The sequence below is a fragment of the Lissotriton vulgaris genome, chromosome 5, assembly GCF_964263255.1.
Source record: "Lissotriton vulgaris chromosome 5, aLisVul1.2, whole genome shotgun sequence".
Lineage (NCBI taxonomy): Eukaryota > Metazoa > Chordata > Amphibia > Caudata > Salamandridae > Lissotriton > Lissotriton vulgaris.
This window is the reverse complement of record NC_141693.1, coordinates 1167137341-1167156414: the sequence shown is the minus strand read 5'-3', so window position 1 is coordinate 1167156414 and position 19074 is coordinate 1167137341. Positions and strand designations below refer to the sequence as shown.

The 19074-nt window shown below is 43.0% G+C and overlaps 1 protein-coding gene across 2 annotated transcripts in view; it reads left to right on the top strand.

Moving 5' to 3' along the window:
* The first annotated feature begins 14626 nt into the window (after nucleotides 1-14626).
* EIF3A (eukaryotic translation initiation factor 3 subunit A) overlaps nucleotides 14627-19074 on the top strand; it is a 771171-nt gene continuing 766723 nt past the window's right edge. The window contains exon 1 of one of the 2 annotated variants that reach the window (XM_086922925.1): nucleotides 14627-14812. In XM_086922925.1, coding sequence (XP_086779051.1) covers nucleotides 14764-14812 — 49 coding nt within the window. In that variant the 5' untranslated portion in view covers nucleotides 14627-14763. The remainder of the gene's footprint in view (nucleotides 14813-19074) is intronic. The other variant, XM_086922923.1, reaches the window with a different exon arrangement.

The following is a 19074-nucleotide window of genomic DNA, read 5'->3' as shown; positions in this document are numbered from 1 at the left end:
CTGATGCTGGGATGGAGTACTGAAGTGAGGCTCCTCTACCTTTGGGCTCAACTTCCTCCAATCACCATCCATCATGTGTGCCTTTCTTTCTTTAGCTGAGATGCACTGAGCTCTCAGGGTCAGCCTCTGGCTACCTAAAGCTGGAGGCTGAGTCCCTCTGTTTGGCTTACTGGAGGGACAGGTCAAGTCTGGGGTTTTTAGGCCCCATGTTTGGCTGTGCCCAACAGTGTCCAGCTGTGGGAGGTCCCTAACTACTTTTAAGGGGGATCCCTCAGGAGTCTGTTTTCTTTTCACTTGGCTAGGTTTACCAGCTTCAGTGATCCTAATCTGCTGATTAAGGGGTTCTCTTGGACAGGGGGCCCTTTGGGGTCCACCACTGGCCTCCCTGACCTCTTCAGCCCTGGGCTGACTGAGGCAGGGTAGAGAGGTGCAGGTTACCTGCTCCAGACTGGGTCCCACCTGAGAAGGGTCCACTGCCATCAGGGGCTCGGCCAGGCTAGGCCTGACTACCTCTGGGGCAGTTCCTTCAACAGGGGTAGAGTCAGTTCCCTGAGGAGGCTGGCTCTCACCTAGTGTCTGGGAGGGGGAAGACTCTTCTTCCTCCTCAATGCTCTCTGTTTGAGTGGAGTGATCCATTGTTTCAGGCTTCACAACCTCACTATCTGTTTGAGTAGAGGCTGAGACCATTTCAACCGTGCCAACCTTTTCAGGAGGGCACTCAGTTTGTGTTTGGGCTGTGACTGTCACAGCCCTCCTATCCTGTCCTGGAAAGTCTGTCTGAGCCTGGGCAGTGGCTACCACTGCCCTTCCAACCTTTTCAGGGAGGAATGGTGCTTGGACTGGGGCTGTAGCTATTACTGCCCCACTAACCTGTCTGGATAGGCCTATCATTCTGGAGTGAGTTTCTTGCTCCACCTCAGCCCATGCTGAGAGTTCCAGGTCATTCCCCAGTAAGCAATCTACAGGTAGGTTATCTGTCACTGCCACTCTCATGGGCCCTGTGACATTACCCCAGCTGAGCTTGACTACTGCCATGGGATGCCTTCTCTTCACTCCATGAATGTCTGTCACCTGATAAGTAAAACCAGGGGTCAGTTGAGCAGAGGGGACCAGATGGTCAATCACCATGGTGATGCTGGCCCCTGTGTCTCTGAATGCCTCAACTTTCTGACCATTCACTATGACCTCTTGTCTATACTTTCCCAAAATGTGGGGTCCAGTAGTGAAGTTGGCAAACCCCATGCCAGTCTCACAGACAAGAGTGTGGTCAGGGGACCTGGCTAGCCCATAGTCCTCCTGATTGCCCAAAGTAATGCCCACCACATTCTTGGGGGCACTCCCACCACCTGGGGGATTACCACTAGTGGTAACAGGAGGTTTAGGAGTATTACCTGGGGGTATATTTCCCTTATTGCCATTTTTAGGGAAACTGGCATCACTTTTGTAATGGCCCACCTGTTTACAGGTATGGCAATAAGGTTTCTTCTGTTCTGAAGGAGTGTTCTGGGACCCACCACCCTTGTTGGAGTTTTGGGGCCCTGGGGAAGTCTTCTCTGTGGATCTATCCCCACCCTTCTCTTGAGGCTTGGTTGATTCCTTCTTTTGGTCACCACCCTGGTTTTTAGGCCTGACCCTGGTTCTGACCCATTTGTCTGCCCTCTTACCCAATTCCTGTGGAGAGGTCAGATCAGAGTCTACCAGGTGCTGGTGTAATAACTGGTTCTGACAATTACTTAAGATTTGCTCTCTCATAATTAGATTGTACAATCCTTTAAAATCAGTAACCTTACTACCCAGTAGCCAGCCTTCAAAAGCCTTAGTGGCACAATCAACAAAGTCAGTCCAATCCTGAGACTGAGTTTTCTGGGTATCTCTGAACAGCATCCTGTATTGTTCAGTGGTTAAACCAAACCCATCAACCAGTGTATTCTTCAGGACTTGGTAATTGTTAGCATCCTCAACTCTAGTAGTGAGGAGCTTATCTCTACCTTTACCATCAAAGGAGAGCCACAAGATAGCTGCCCACTGACTTTGGGGAACACCCTGCACAGTGCAGGCTCTCTCCAAAGCAGTAATCCATTTGTGGATGTCATCCCCTTGTTTAAAGGGGGGCACTATCTTATTCAGGTGCTTTGTGTCAAAACTCCTTTCCCTATTGCTAGGTTTATTGCTGCCACCAGTGGGCTGTAGCCCACATAATTCTTGCTCTCTAGCAAAGGCAAGTCTCTCTTTGGCCAGGGCAAGTTCTTCCCTTTCAATCCTCAGTTTGACTGCCCTTTCTTCAGCTTCATACACTCTCCTCTGAGGGGAAGTCATCCCTCTGTGAGAAGAGATGTGAGAGCCATTGGTTCGAAGGGATCTGTTAGAGCCTCTTGATAGAGACCTAACTCGTCCATTCCCAATGTTAAGCTGACCTGAGAGTGGCCCCAGGGGTCCCTCAGTACCAATCTCATGTCTGCTTAAGTTGGACCTGGTTAGTCTGCTGACTTCTACCTGTCCCTTATCTGCCTCATCCCCTGACAACTGATCCTCATCCTCATCCTCAGCATCATCTGCTTCCTGGAGGGGATGGTCATGGTTATCAAAGGGTCCTTGTAAGGAGGGCATACTCCCATCTGGATTAGAAGGGTCTGGGTTACCAGCCCTACTGGCATCATAAGCCTCTAAGAGACCAATCAGAAAGGAAGTTGTGGGGTTAGACCCCTGTCTTATCTTCCTGGAGGTACACACCTGTCTCAACTCCCTGAAGCTAAGAACAGTATATCTGGAAGTGGGGACCTGTGGAGGGTTCACTGACACAAGGGGAGACTCAGAGTTTCCTCCTTTGTCTGACATACTGTTTCTAGTGTGGTGTAAGTGATGCACCTACCTACACTATGTGTTTGCCTACTGATCCCTTGCTAAGAGTTGCAGCCAAGGTGTGCTAAGCCTTGAGGAGCTGCAACAGCTGGTTCAGTAGAACTCAGAGTATTCTAAGCTTAGTTATATGTACCTGAGGTACTTATGTGATCTTTCAACAAGATATTCTTAGGATACGTGTGGTAAAACAACAGCAAGCTCAAATCCCAACCGCTGCTCACCAATGTGAGAAGGTGGCCTGATATGCAGTGCTCACTATTCTAGTGAACACTATGTATCAGTCCAGCAACCCTTATTGATGATTGGTTGTAAGTCAACCTTATAGACCAGCTATCCTAGTAGCATGGATACGAGCAGTCTAAGGCTAAAGACTCGAGAGGGCGTGTTAAGCCAGCTGTTTACCACACATATACCCCTTGAACACCAAGTGAAAGGACACCACACAAGTGTTATGAAAATAAACAAGTTATTTATTAAGATTCACAACAGCCCTGTACTCTTTATGAGGACAGGGTACTAAGCACAAAACAAAACCTTTACGAAAATACTTAAGTTAGCACAGTATATACAAATGCCCGAGGGGCACGGAAAACCATATACTCTGAAAGTGGAATGCGAAATTACTAGCAGGTAAGTACAGTACTAATAGGCTTTGGAATCGCTAGATCTTGACTATAGAATCTTTAGATTACTTCTAGGAGACCCAGGGGACTCGGGTGCAGAGTGTGCACTCTCACGCGTGATGCGGGACAAAGTCTATGGTAGCTAGTAAAGACAAAGTTAGTGTTCTCGGGCGAACCCGACCTGGTGGGAGGAAAACGAAAGTGGATTCTGACCCTTGGATAGTGAGGCTATGCTGGGGCACCGAAATGCCGAAGTTACCTAGCCCAGGGGCTGCAGCTGCATAGGTCTCAAAAGACGTCGGGAATCCTCGTAGACGGACCAGGAGCCTGGAAGAAAGAAGTTGCTGGCAGGCGACCAGTGAAGAAAGTTCGATGGATCCAAGCCTGGATCGAAGGAAGATGACACCTGAAAGCAGAGGGGACCAAGTTTGTGACTACTAGCCAGTAGTCAGGTGGCACCAGGAGGGCACCGGATGGTAGTCACCTCGACTAGGTGAGTGGGTGACGCTGTGCTCGCAGATCTCACGGACCAGGAGGCGTTGTCGGTGGCCAGGATGGAGGAGCGAGCTGTCCCACGAAGATTGAAGCTGTCGGCGTCGCTGGACCCAGGATTGGGCAACAAAGCCTTGGCAAATTCAAGCCCACGCGGTGGACTCAAAATGGCGTCTGGAGTGGACCAGGAGGGTCCGGGGTGCTTCTCTTGAAGAAGGAAGCAAGGGCCAGTCTGGAGCAACCAGACCAGCAGCAGTGATGTCGTCGGGCGTCGTGTAGAAGGCCACAAGCCAGCCGGCTAGTAGCCACACAGCGTGGTGAGCACGCAAAAGCAGAAGGGCCCCACGCAGATCGTGGAGATGCTGGAGGGCTGATCTTCGGTGCTGGAGCTGCTCAGGGTTGGGGCTTCTCGGACCCCAAAGCACTCACCAGTGGAGCACACGGTGGGCTTGTTGCAAAGAAGTCGTGCAGTCTTGGCGATCGTTGGTCCCTCGAGGTCTCGTCGCACTCACAGTTCTCAGCTTTGCTGTAGAGGTGAGTAGAGGTCAGAGGTGCCAGGGAAGCCGGGTCTCGTCGAGCTGGGTCGTCGGATTCGTGAAGAAGGACTTGCAGCAGACCGCAGTGTTCTTAGGATGGTGCCCGCTTGATGCAGGGTGACTACTCCTTAGCCACAAGGGAGAATCTTGAAGAAGGAAATCTTGATGCCTTTCGCAGAAAGTCGGGTCTTGATTCCAAAGATGATCTAATTTTAACAGGGGGCCCGCTCCCATCTTTATACTAAAAAAGGGGGCTGACCCGGTGACTAGGTCCTGCCTATGGGTGGGACTAGGAGGGGGGTGGTTACACCCCTCTGCCATGCCGGACTTTCCCCAGGCCAGGGGCTGGTGTGCCCCTGGAACTGGTTCTGACCGGTCTATGCGTAGTGAGCACCGGGGTGCCACTCAGCAGTCACCTTCCTGAAAAGCCCTGCCTACCCAGGATACACAAAACCATGTCTGGGACGGTGCTAGCACCGCCCCTGACAGGAAACCCTTTGTCCAGGCTCCCCTCGCTGGAAGGACTCCCAGCTGCAGGGGGTCAGACTCGTGTCTGTGGTGGCAGCATCCATTTTGTGGAGCTGAGGCTTCGGTTAACTTTAACCGGGGTTCACAGTTACATACATGTCGTGTCCCTCTAGAAGGGTGGAATGCTAACCCCGTCGCCAGAATTGGCGAGGGGTTAGTAATCCAATTCGTATGACACCTTACTCGACATGTTTTGATAAAGCAATACCAAAGATAGCATTTAACCGCGAGGATTATAATGCACTTAAGAGTATATGGTATGCGATATCATGGAACAGCTATTAGGACTTGGTTCCGCAAGCTGCAGACAGGCTCAGCTCATGCCAGAGCACCATCTCACACGATTCCAAGCACTCTGCCTTCAGGATTGTCAAGGCCTGCCATAGGAGTGACTGATAGGAATCTGTGTGTCCATTTTAGGGTTAGGTATAGGTATACTACACCTACAGCAAAGGGTGATTACACGGCTTTGCTCCAGCTGTCATGCAGCCAGTTGTGTCAAATTTAGGAGGCCAGCCAGGGGTGGCATAATACATGCTGCAGCCCCTGGCAGCCCTGGGTACACCTATGCCCTGAGTTACAGGGTCTGATAAGGTGGCCCAGTACCAATTGGTAAATGCACCTAGGGTACATGGAATCCATTTTAAAGAGAGAGCAGTAGGCCTGGGGTCCTGATTGGCAGGATCCCAGGTCGACTATGTCAAAAACCAGCTAAAACACAGGGCAAAAAGTTGGGGGCAACCATAGTCAGGAGGTACCTTCCTACATCCTCCATTCGGGAATCCCTATCAAAACAACAACAACAGCATCTTCTGAACTTACTGAAACCAGGCATCGTTATTTCACTGGCCTCTTCACAAACATCAAGGGGTTAATCAATCAACACAGCACAAATGTACTCACCCCTCGGCTTTGGCTTTTGCAAGAGCCGAATCAAAAATCAAAAACAAAGAAGTGGGAGCTACCCACTATTACGTAACCAAATGTTCTCTCACGCCTACAGAGGTCCGTCTAACGTCTCGCAATACCAGTCATCACCAAAGGGACCAAGGCAGGGCGGCAGTCAGGGCAGCAGTCACCAGCAGCCGTTGTAAAGGAGAAGCCGCGCTGCAAAGACCTTTGGTCCACTTTCGACATGCAGGGGTCAATCATGTGGTGCGCTTCCTCCAGAATTTCCTTGCGGGGCTCCTCACGACCCTCGGGCTCGACCGCTACCTCTGAAGCCGCCCCACGTTGGGCTGCCAGTTGTAGAACCGGGCCTAGAAGGGCCTGGCGGCACAGGGCACGCTTGAAATCTTCGAGTTCACCTGCCTTGTTGTACAGAGACAAGGAATACTCTGTTAGCGTAGAAAACCGAATTTATTAGCTGCAGCTATGCACAGTTGTCCCAGAAGTACACCAATAGTAGGTTCTCAGGAGACTGCCACTTCATTCCATGGCTCACAGTCTTTTATAACCATATACACCCACAGAAAAACACTCCCCATGCACCAAATATTAGCCAATAGGAAAACATTCAAAACAAGGCACCATGTAACCATAAAATCCCCCTTGAGTCGTGTTCTTGCCCAACCCCATAAGTCAATCAATTACAGCAGCTATAGGTCAATCAGTAATGGCAGGACGTGTTTGTGTGCTTCAAAGGACAACTTGAGAAATAGGATAAAGCAGGGAAAGAATACCGAAGGCCAACAGATAAGATAAGGCAGGGAAAGAATACTGAAGGCCAACAGATATTTGGGACAAGGATTAGTCAGTTTAGACATGGATTAGTTAGTTTGGCTAGTTGCTGAAATTGGCTTCACAACAAGGAAGGGGAAGTTATTTGACACGTAGCAGCACAAAGGGCAAAAACACTCGGTTTGCCAAGCTGCCTGAGTGAGGGCAATACAAAATGGCGACGGAATACAAAATGGAATTGAAACTGAATTACCTCATCAGTTGTTGGCTCTGGGTATCGCACGTTTTTGGAGGACCTACAGACGTTATATATCATCGCGACCAGAAGGCTCCGTCAGACATAACAGTATATTGCTTTTGTAAATATTGTAAATTGGCTATTGTGAAAAGATGATACAGATGAAAATGTTGTCACAAATGGCTGTTCTTCCTACTAATTTTTAGTATTTTTGAATTTTAACAGGAAGTTTCTTTGGGAAAACTGAGGGGTCTACACAAATAACCTCTTACTAAATTCAGAATGCTGCCTACTTTTCAGAAATGTGAAGCTTTCTGGGTTCACTCAGGGATTTCACACCTGTTTCCACTACAAACTGCAAGCAGGCTGAAACCACAAAAAATATTTAAAAATTAGCTACATATTAGAAAAGTGCATAAACTGTGGTAAAAAAATGTTTTTGTGATGCAACTCTGCAGAAACCTTTCAGGGATGCCATTTTCATAGAAAAAAAATACTTTCCTGAAATGCACTTTTTCCCATTTTTCCACACAAAATCCAAAATGTCGCTATATTTTGGCTATTTTCTAAAGGGGAATTGCCAAAATGTTGGGGGGGGGGGGGAATACAGATATTTGGGTTGCACCTTTTGTGGAGTTATTTTAAGGCATGGGTGAAGTAATTCGGTAAATCAGGTTCATGAAGAGGATTAGATTTAATAGGAACAAACAGCTTGTACATCCACAATCCATGAAGAAGCTTATCTTTCTCCCAACCTCCCCCACAAGGAATGTTCACCCCAGAGAGAACAATAACATTCTAAGCATGTGCATACCATTCTACAATAAGATGCAGTAATCACAAACTAATGAGAATACTACACACCTTCCCCCCAATAAAAAAAATGTAAGATAAAAAAAACAAAAAACCCACAAAAAATACAATAAAAGTAATTATCAGTGAATAAAATCTTTCAATTTGACAGGTGTATAAATGATGCGAGAACTTTTCCTTAAATCACCAACCTTACTACTCACTTCACCACCAATCTCAGTTTGAACCTCATTATTATTGGTACCATTGGAAGAAGACGGTCCACCAACATTACTAATATCCCCAGAACTTGATGCACTATCACTCAGGGATGGCAGAGCATTTTTGACAGAGTCAAACAAGGCAGAATGACATTCATCATCCTCGCGAAATTTTATAAAATCAGAATGTGAAGCTTGCAAATCAGGCTGAGAAATAATGTTAGAATCTGCCTCTTTGCACAATGATATACGTCTAAAATTCCAGATTTTACCACCTTCAACTCTAACAGCTCTGTTAAAAACTTCAGTAACTTTGCAAGGATCAGACCATTTAGCGTATTTCTTTCCAACTGAACCACCAAATTTAACACGCACAAAGTTTCCAATCCTAATTTTAGGAATACAACCAGAACGTGACCCAACATTACCTTTCATTTTCATTTGATAACTCTGAACCTTATCCTAAACTTGAGATAAATCAAAGCTAGAACCCCATGGTAATTTAATTTTCAACCACCAAGGTAACAACTTCGACCCAGGTTTCCTTCCCCGCAACATTTCAAACGGTGATACACCAGTGACAGAATTAGGGGAAACCTGATACGATAAAATAGTAGCACGAAGAGCTTTCTGCCACTCCAAACCATTCTTGAAGGCTAATTGTATAGAGTCTTTGATTACTCTGTTGAAACGTTCTACCTGACCATTGGCCATTGGGTTATAGTTGGACACTCTCTTATGAACAATACCACATCTACCAAGAAAAGAAACAAAATCTTTACTAATAAATTGCGGACCATTATCCGAAACAATTTCTGCCGGAATACCCTCACGACAAAAAATTTCATCTAAAAACTCAATAACTTGAATGGAACCAATTTTATCCACAATTTTCAACTCCGGACATTTTGAGAAATAATCAATTAACACCAACGCATACACTTCCTCATAGGGGAACAAATTGAGAGGACCAATGATGTCAATACCCAATTTCTTTCAAGGACTGGAAACATACTCAATGGGAGAAACCAAAGTAGAAAGAGCTTTAACAGATTTGTCACTGTTAGCACAAGGAGAACACAAACGGACCCATCTGTCTACCATAGCATCAACACCCGGCCCCAATAAAATTCTCTGATACGCCTTTTAGTAGTAGACATACCCATATGTCCTTCATGGGCCATTGTGATCATTTTTTCTCTCATACCAAGCGGAGGAACATTTTTATCACCTCTAGAAACAAAACCTTGTGAAAACATAAGTTCATCCTGTATCTTACAAAAAGACAGCAAGTCACCAGATAATTTCCTTTCCTCAGGCCACCCAATTTGAATAAACTTAACAACACTGGACAGAGAAGTATCACTGCACATAGCCGCCTTCCATTCAGCTTCAGAGATAGCATCAGCGGAAGCAATTGAATCGCCATTATTAACATCATCCATGGTATACGCAACATCCAGATCATTACAACTATTAAAAGAATCATGTGTGTCAAGTAACGGTAAACGAGACATACAGTCTGCATGTACATTTAAACGACCTGGAACATACTCAACAGCACATTGAAACTCTTGCAATTTGGCAGCTAAGCATGCTAACCGAGCAGTAAGCGTCCTACCACCACCACCAGCTAACATGTTTATTAAAGGCTTGTGATCTGTACGCAAACGAAATGTTCTCCCCCATAAAAATTGTCGAAAGTTTTGTGCAGCCCAAGTGCATGCTAACAATTTTTTTTCTATAGTGGAATAATTGTATTCAGCTCCACGTAAAGTTCTTGACGCATATGAAACCACATACTCTTCACCTTTGTTACTTTGCATCAAAACTGAACCCAACCCAACGTTGCTTGCATCTACAGCAACAATGCATTCTTTCCCAACTTCAAAAGGTCTTAGAAATGGAGCATTTACTATTTCTTTTTTAAGTAATTCAAAGGCACTTTGATGTTCATTGTTACATGCAAATTTTACATTTTTCTTTAACATAGATCTTAAACATGTACTTTAGATGAATAATCCTGTACAAATTTGCTATAAAACTCCGTGAGACCAAGAAATGATACAAGTTTTTCTTTGGTTGCCGGAGAAGGGGCATTGGAAATACTTTGGATGTGGTTAAATTTTGGCTTTATGCCATTGCTGGAAATTTCATGTCCTAAGTACTCTACTTTGTCTTGTCTAAACTTACATTTAGCAAATTTTAAAGTTAAACTTTTGTCCTGTACACGTTTCAATACCAAATCTAACTTTTGGTCATGGTCTTTAACATCTTTTCTAAAAATCAAAATATCGTCTTGGAACACCACCGCACCCTCACAGCCTTCAAACACTTCCTTCATGAGTCTTTGAAAGACTGATGCTGCGCTTGCCAAACCAAAAGGTATGTGGCAAAATTGAAATATACCTTCAGGTGTGATAAAGGTTGTTAAAAATGTCGAATCCTTATGCAGTAGTACTTGGTGGTAAGCGCTAGCTAAATCAATAGTAGAAAAAATACAGGCATCAGACAAAGTTGAAATGAGCTCATGTATGTGGGGTAATGGATGTCTATCTATCCAAATCTCCTTGTTTAAACTGCGGAGATCTACACTAACGAAGTTCGCCATTGCTTTTAAGGGATAAAACCACCGGAGAAACCCATGGAGAAGATTCCACCAGCTCAATAATCTATTTTTTTACTAAATCAGACAGAATCATCTTTAATTTGTCTCGATAATCTAGAGGTACATTTCTCACTCTGTGCCTAATGGGAATAGCCTATTGTTTGAGAACAATTTTATGCTCAAAATTTTTGAACTCACCAACAGTGTCTGAAAAAATTGCAGAAAATGTATTCTTTAGAATACTAGTGAATTCTTCAGTATCTGAAGGGACAATGTACACAGGTGGGGAAGCATTAGGGTCTAATTTAATGCCCATTTCCTGTTGATGGGGCAAACCAAGGATAGACACACCTTTTTTAGCAATGTAAACCTTACCTCTAGTTCTCCTGTTTTTAAACATTAGATCCACCCACATAAAACCCTCCAGATCAATTTTATGACCAGTATAACCTCCTGGTTGGACATCAGATGGGAATAACTTTTTGTTGTTCCAAAATTTGTCAAATATATCTCTTCCAATGATACTATACCAGGCACATGAATCAATATACATAGAAATTTCTCTACCATCAATTGATATTATATCTTTTGGAAAACTTTTATACCTGTTATCCTCGACGCACAAAATGCTGTTAATCTCTGGAACTTGGTTCTGATATTCGTCCTCATCATATGTAACTAAATTAACTTTCTGGACAGACTTGCAAACTTTACTGAAATGACCCGGTCTTTTGCATTTAATGCAAATTTTATTCCATGCAGGACAACCTTTGTAACTTCCTACATGATCTAAACCACCACATCTGTAACAAACTACTTGAGATTTTTTTCCAAAGAAATTTTTGTCTTTTACCATAGTGGCTTTCTTAGGAGGAAAGTAGGGAATTTTTTTTAAGTTAGTCTGACTCTTCACTACTGAAACTTCAGGAATTACCTCTTTAGATTTAACTACTTGACCTCTTATTTCATTGACAAATTTCTCAGATTGTTCAATTCCTTTAGCAATATTTAAAACAGCGCTAAGAAACGACTCGGTACTCATCCATAAACGTTCTTGTATTTTCTTACTTTTGGTTTTCATCATGATTTGGTCCCTTAATACCTGCTCAAAATGAATGGTCTCAAAAGCACATGATCCAGCTAAGGTACGCGGAGCTGCTACGTAATCCTCTATGGATTCATTGTCCTTTTGAGCTCGTGAGTAGAATTTAAATCTCTCCATTACAGTATTGATTTTCCTACCAAATCCAATTTTCATCTGTTGAACAGTGGTTTCAAAAACGTTGGTGTCACCTGAACATTCTATGGCAGGTAGTTTTGCTAGTTATTTTAAACCAGCTCCTCCCAAACAATTTCTTAATAAAGCTAATTTCCTTTTAGCGGAACAACCTTCTTCTTCTAACACGTCAACATAGGCTAAAAACTTAGGATACCAAAGATCCCACTCCATTTTGGGTTCACCTACAGTTGATAGAAAATGTGGAAGTGCAACAATGTTAGACATGTTAATACCATTAAAATAAGATAAAATACAAAACAGCAAAATGTCTAATTAACAACCTATAACAAAAGAAGTGGTTCCAAAATAGTTAACTAACATAAGAAACATGGTTGTGAAGATCCAAAGTCTAATGTTCTGTGTCAGAATGATGTTTTCTTTCTTCTTTTAGCACTTTCTTCTTTTATCACTTACAATGTATAATAAGTGTCTTAGAACTTGTATTGAATAGCTGTTAATTAAAAATATGAAACCAAGCTAAATCGATGCAATGTTACACTTCAATTTCACCAAGTTCGATAAACCACTTATTTACATAAAATAGTAAATTATGTGAAATTCTCGGTAAAATATTCAAATTTACACACCAACTTTGTTCCTTGCGCGATGTTTAAATTGCAGTCCTCTTCGTCGATCCGTGTATCGTTGCTGGGTAATCCGATTACAAAACAAAGATGGTGATCAAAACGTTGCACGTAATCTTACGCGATGATATCATGCATGAACCGCAATGAGCAGAGTTGTCGAAGTCATCAGAGCACCAAGAGCATTGGAACGTTCATCGGCTGGATGTCAACGATGTCACTGAGGATCTGTACACGCTCGAATAGAAAAATGCACTTTCAAAAAATGCCGGGATCAGACGTTGCCTGTATACGAAAGATGCAATGGAGGTAACCGCACCGCTGCTCGAACACAACAGATGAATAAAACCCTTTTTTCTGCCCGATACTGACAGCCGAAAGTGTACACACGACGTCACTCACTATAACACTTCAAAAAAAATATTTATTTCCTACTGACAAATGGTTCAATTAGTTCACAACGAATTACTTCCTCAAATACACATTTTGAAATTACCTTAAGCTATAGAATTAGCTAGGTAAACACATCGGGTGCAATGAATTTACAAAAGACTTCCGTCCAAAGAGGAAAAAAAATAATGTACCAGAAACCACTGTACCACTGCAGAGTATAACTTTTAAAAATAAGAAAACTGCAAATAATATGACACAGGCGCTGGTGCGATCAAAGCACATATATAAAACAGCCGCAGGTGCAATCAAATCACATGGAGTAAATTATAAAGAAAAATACCTTAAGAATAAGTGAACGCTGTTTGTTTGTCCATAAATAACCTTTACAAAATCTTCTTAAAATCCGTAGGAATTCCCAATCGTCGCCAATTTATGAAGTAATTCAGTACATCAGGTTCATGAAGAAGATTAGGTTTAATAGGAACAAACAGCTTGTACATCCACAATCCATGAAGAAGCTTATCTTTCTCCCAACCTCCCACACAAGGAATGTTCACCCCAGAGAGAACAATAACATTCTAAGCATGTGCATAACTTTCTACAATAAGATGCAGTAATCACAAACTAATGAGAATACTACAATAGGCAAAGTGGGCATTTGCTCAGGGCCCCCAATTTCCAAAGGGCCCCGGAAAAAGTGACCTTTCCAGCTATTTGACTAACTGTACGTTCTACTCTCTATGTAAACCCCTCTAACTCTCTGCCTATCTTTACCTCTGACTTTGTATTTCAACTGTTTTCGTCTTGGCCGTGTTCCCCTAATTCTTTAGATGACACTGACCTAGTTATGAAAGTTTAAACGCGAGCCTAAAAACAGCTTAGCAAACGTTGATGGGTGAAGCACTGGCACTCAAGAGGTTAAAAGTCATTTAGAGTCAACAGAGTCGCGGAAATAAATCGCATCCGACCTGTACTTTAGTATATGTGGCGCGGCCATCTTGATCTTATTCTGTCAGTATCTTGTAACGAACAAAGCTATTTGGGGCTCAACAGAGTAACTGTGCTTTCTCCCAACTCTAGCCTAGATTCTATTTAAGCATCAACCGATTTACGTTTGAAAAAGTATGCTCACGTAAAGTGTATATTGAAACACTAAGATCTAATTTACTTATCGAGCTAGGAAACAGGTCTGAGTAAAAGTAATCCGATATTATGACAGTACGTCTATTTTTCTTATATCTTGGCTTTCAAAATGGACCACACTTTGAGATTAACGTTCAACTCACTACATTAGGAATCTGGGACTATGATAGTCTGGACCATTTGCGCGAGTGTACGATCAACGAGTTGTGAAAACAATAGAAGGACTTCAAGTTCCCATCCCACACTGACACGATAACAGGCATGCTTGAATATTTATCCAGTACTTAACTGTCACCCCCTGGCAGGGTTGATAATAATGGAATAGGTTAACCTTCTACCTACATTATCATCCTTTGTGAGCTGCAAAAATAGCAAACCTAAAAAGCACGGGATGTCAAAATGAAATGTATACAACAACTAAGTTAAAATGAAATAGCATATGAATTCTATTTTATATGATTTGCATTACAGGTCATAAATCTTTTCAACACAAGTTACACTTTTTTTTTTTCTAATCCCATGCCTAGTATGCTCTGGAACTGCTTTGAATCGTACACCGTGGGAACGGCCATCATGGTTACTTTTGCGCCGTTCTCTGTGTTCATTACCCATTTCATGGAGGCTTCTGTTTCCTACTTGTAATGCGTCTGCGCCTCGGCCCCGTGGATGCGTCAGCACCCCTCGCCCGCCCTCTCTCTTTCTCCTCAGGCCGGGACATGCTGCTGTTGCCGCCTCGCGCCCTCTGATTTCCGCCGGACCAGGGGAGCCCTTCGTAGTCGCCGTCACCATGCCTGTGTACTTCCAGCGACCTGAGAACGCCCTTAAGCGGGCGAACGGTGAGTTGTTGCTCCCTTCCTGCGGAGAGAGGCCGTGTGAGATCTGGAACAGTGGACCGGAGTCCGACGCCATGTTAGGGACACTGAGAGCAGTGCAAGGAGTTCTACAATGTGTGGCTGGGAACCAGCTCCCAAGGGCCTAACAGTGGGCTACTGTGTTGCATGCGCACTCCACCAAGTGTATATCGCCCACACTACAGCACTGTTTAGTATGACGGCCAACTTGACGTTGAGACTGGAGATCTGAAGTAGTAGTTTGGTCTTTTTCAAACAGTTGTTAGCCCGGCTTGGTGGCCAGTGCGGGTCGTCGGCCTTATAGATTTCCATGTTTAAAAGCCACATATGACAGGGATCAGGGCACCAGGCCCACGATTATACCTAACCTGCTTTAACCATTTTTGAAGGTGTACGTAAGTCAAAGTGCTGTCACATGCTTTGTCTTTACTGTTGATTGCTTTTTGTGTTTTTTTGTGTTTTGTTGGCAAGTCCTACAAATGCCATGGGCTGACCTTTACCTACAAACAAGACGCGTTTGAATGGTAGTGTAAAAACCGCAATAATTGTAACGCTGTGGAAATTAAAAATACTTTTTATATTAAATGTTTATTAAGTTAAATGGTAGCCAGCAAATAAAGTAATTATATTTATAAAGCAACCAGGTTGAGACGTTTGCAATGGCCTCGTGTTGATTATAAGGAGAAGGCAGCTGGAAAAACATCTTTAACTTAAGCAGATGCTGTTTTTGTTTACACTTAACGCAGGTGGATTTGTTCACCAGCTTTACGGCTTTGGGTAGATTGTTCCAGAGTTTTGCACATGACACATGTAAAGATCCATCACCAAATTCCTACCTGCACTATTTAAAGTTGAATAACTTATGATCTGAGCAGGGGTGCACAGTAAGACGGAAGATCTCTAGCGAGAGTTATGTAGTTTTTTTGTCCGTATGGTATGATAACTAGCAAAATGCATTATGGGGTAGTGGTCCTTGTAATTAGAGGAATATCATATTGTGCAGGTTGCAATACATGGTAGAGTTGATAGTGTGCTCCTTGAGAAGTGGTTAATGAGCACTGCCTTTGTTTTTCCTGCAGAATAGGAGAGGGTGGTGCCTCTCGTTTTGAATGGAATTGGGAGCGATTTCAGTAGAACCGTGTCTTGAACAGTATAAAGTTGCTGACACTGTGCCATTCTTTAGCTAACGTTGATAATATCAGAAGACAAACTTTCTAAACTGTATGCAAGTTTACTTTTAGGGCACCAGTTGTCGCCAGCCCACGTTACCATCGTTAGTAATAGCGGCCACAATACTTTTCAATGGAAGCATCTGTGTTTATAGTTTTGCTGCACCTTGACCAGGTCACTGCTTTCAACTTTACCTCATTACCCAGTTAGTTCTTTGCTTTCTAGTTCAGTTAATTTCTTTAGGAATTTAGGAATGTTTTCTCCTTTCTTAATCGTTACCAAAAGTGTGCAAAGTGATTTTTTTTACCAGTCCCATCTATCAGACCAATATGCTGGACTGTAGTCCAGGCTTAAGTGGCAAGGCCAGAAAATGAGTGTTGAATCTAGGAATTACAGTTTTTGATAACTATTTGATTATAAATAACATTGTTAAATTGTAAAGTCTTTTTGTTTGAGTGAGGAGTTCATGTATCAGAACTAGTCTAAATAATACATGGTGTGCAATTGCAAATCTGCCATCTATTATACTGACATTTTTCACCTTCTTTCCAAATATTTGTGGGTCGCATCTTCATCGATTGTACTTATGGGAGGCCCCAGCTATTTGTTTTGCTCGAATTTGACTACTTTTAGCAGCTACCCGTGCATTTATCTAGGGCAGAGAAGGGTGGGAATGATTTTATGTATGCGTTATTTCTATAAAGCAAACACAGTGAAAAGACAGCAGAGTGCTGTTCAGGGTCTAAGACGAACATAAACTCAATGAGTGATAGCAGAGGTATCTGGGTTCTGTACTGTTACATCCTTGTGATGCAGTGTTTTTTTTTTTAAAGTTGCGATTTCAACTGCAGTCCTGAAAGATACAGGTATATTGTTCCAGCTACAGGGTGCATAGATGGGGAAAAGGCCTTTGTGTGTGTCTGTGCGTGTTTTTTGAGTAAGTCTCCTTGGTCTGATTGTGTCTTGGCTGCTGGTGTACCAAGAACCACCAGAGATGGGGAGGTTGTTTGCAAGATCAAGGGCAGTGCTGGTTGTGATGGCTTTGAAAATGAAGCAGCTAGTTTTGAAGATGGTGCAGGCTGTCGGAGACGTTCCATCATTTTGGGGGCAATGTGGTCCTATTTCTCATGCCATGAACAAGACTTGGTGTGGCATGCAGAATGCCTTTTCAAGTAGCCAGCGCAGGTTGAATTACCAACATCCAGATGCGAGCATAGGAGTGCTCGAGCAGCAGTTCTGAAGAAACAGTTTGATTTTATCTACAAGAGAGAGCTGGTAACAGACAACATCTGTTATTTGGCAGTGAATTCTTTGTGGGTGAGGTTAGTGTCCAAGGTGCATTGAAGTCGCTTGACTTTCAGTGAAAGTTGGGGTTCAAAGCAGACTAGGTTTATGTCATTAAACCCGGTTTGCATTTGTTCTTGTCCCGTAAAAGGAATGCTGTCTTGGTTGGGTTGAGCATCTGGAAGGCACTGAAAATCCAAGTCTGGTTGATGTGAAGGTAGTTTTTGAGGAGTTGGATGTCTTAATCAGAGGAGACTTTCATGCAGAGTCGTGTATCTTCTCACCAAATAAAAGAATTGTCACCATAGCTGAGTTTTATCATCGTAGTTGTAAAAATGTACCTGTTCTGAATGTACAGGTTTTTCAGAGGGCTCATGTAAAAACATTTGGGTGATAGACTGGATCTATGTGGCAGATAACAGTCTTGGATGACTAATTTTGGTGCATGTGTTGAGCAGTATATTGTTTGAGACCTTCCACGAGGAAAGGGTAGTATTCATGCCAGCGCACTTGCATGAATTCCTGGTTAACTTGAGGCGGATGGTACAAAACTACTTTGACGGCTGCAGTCAAGTCTGATAACATCCCCCATTCCAACACTACAACACTACAATAACCATCAGAGTCAAAGAACACTGATGGCTCAGATGCTTGAACGAAGCCTAAAGTAGATGGGTGAATTCAAAAGCTATTTGAAGTTTAATTTAAGGGATGTTCCATCAGTTTGACTGGGTAAGGATGCTTCGATATTGGCCTGTAGTTATACATTCAAGAAGTCTGAGTTTTTTTTTATATAGCAGAGGTTTAAAAATGCTTTCAACTGTAACTTTATTCTACATGTATTAATTTTTATTTGAATTTGATCTTAAATGCATTTAATCCTTTGAGTGAGGAAATCTGCAATGACATCACAAAAATCTAGTATAGTTGCCGCTTTGGACTCTGGTTCTTGTTGGTCTAGAATCATCCATGCTTTCCAGCGAGGAGTTCCTGAGTCTGTCTGAAAAGTATGCATTCTTATCGTAAAGGTTTTCGAGGGCCTGACATGGAGGCAGATTCACTGACCTGTCGAATCCCTCAGGGCTTACTCACATTTTCTTTTCATTATCTACACACTAGCAAGTGGTGTTAACCCTAGAGCAAGAACTGCCTCTCCAGTAATATACCTAACCAACCAGAGTATGGTCACTTTTAATTTGTTCCCCAATCTGTATGACATATGGGCCATTATCTTGTAGGCATAAAGGTCTTGGTGCACAATAGTAGTCTCGCGCTGAGCCAGAACAAGACACTAAGGTCATAATGTTTTGATACACTGGATCTAGTGAGTAATTCAAGGTTTGTGATCAGGATTCTTTAATCTTTGAACAACAGATCTTGGCTCTGGCAAGGTTTAAAAATATAGATTAGTAAATAACATAAAATATATTTTAAAAATACCAAGGGTTACAGGGACGTTATAGTTAGGCTCAGATTTCAATCCTACAAAACTATAGAATTTAAGCAGTTATAGTTACCTGAGATAACTATAACTTAGGTCCCCGCAATGGTTGGGTTAGTAGGTGAGTGGCTGTATGTGTATGAGAGGTTCTATGGCGGTGTGAGTCTGTGTCTGTGTGGTTCTGTGAATGATTTCATTAGTGATGTCACTGACCATGTCATGAGTGATGTAATATGTGAGCTCATAAGCAGTGCATTGTGGGGGCGTAAGTTATAGTTAGCCCAGGTAACTAGACCTTCTGAATTTCTATGGTTTTGTATCGGTGAACTCTGAGCCTAACTATAACGTCCCT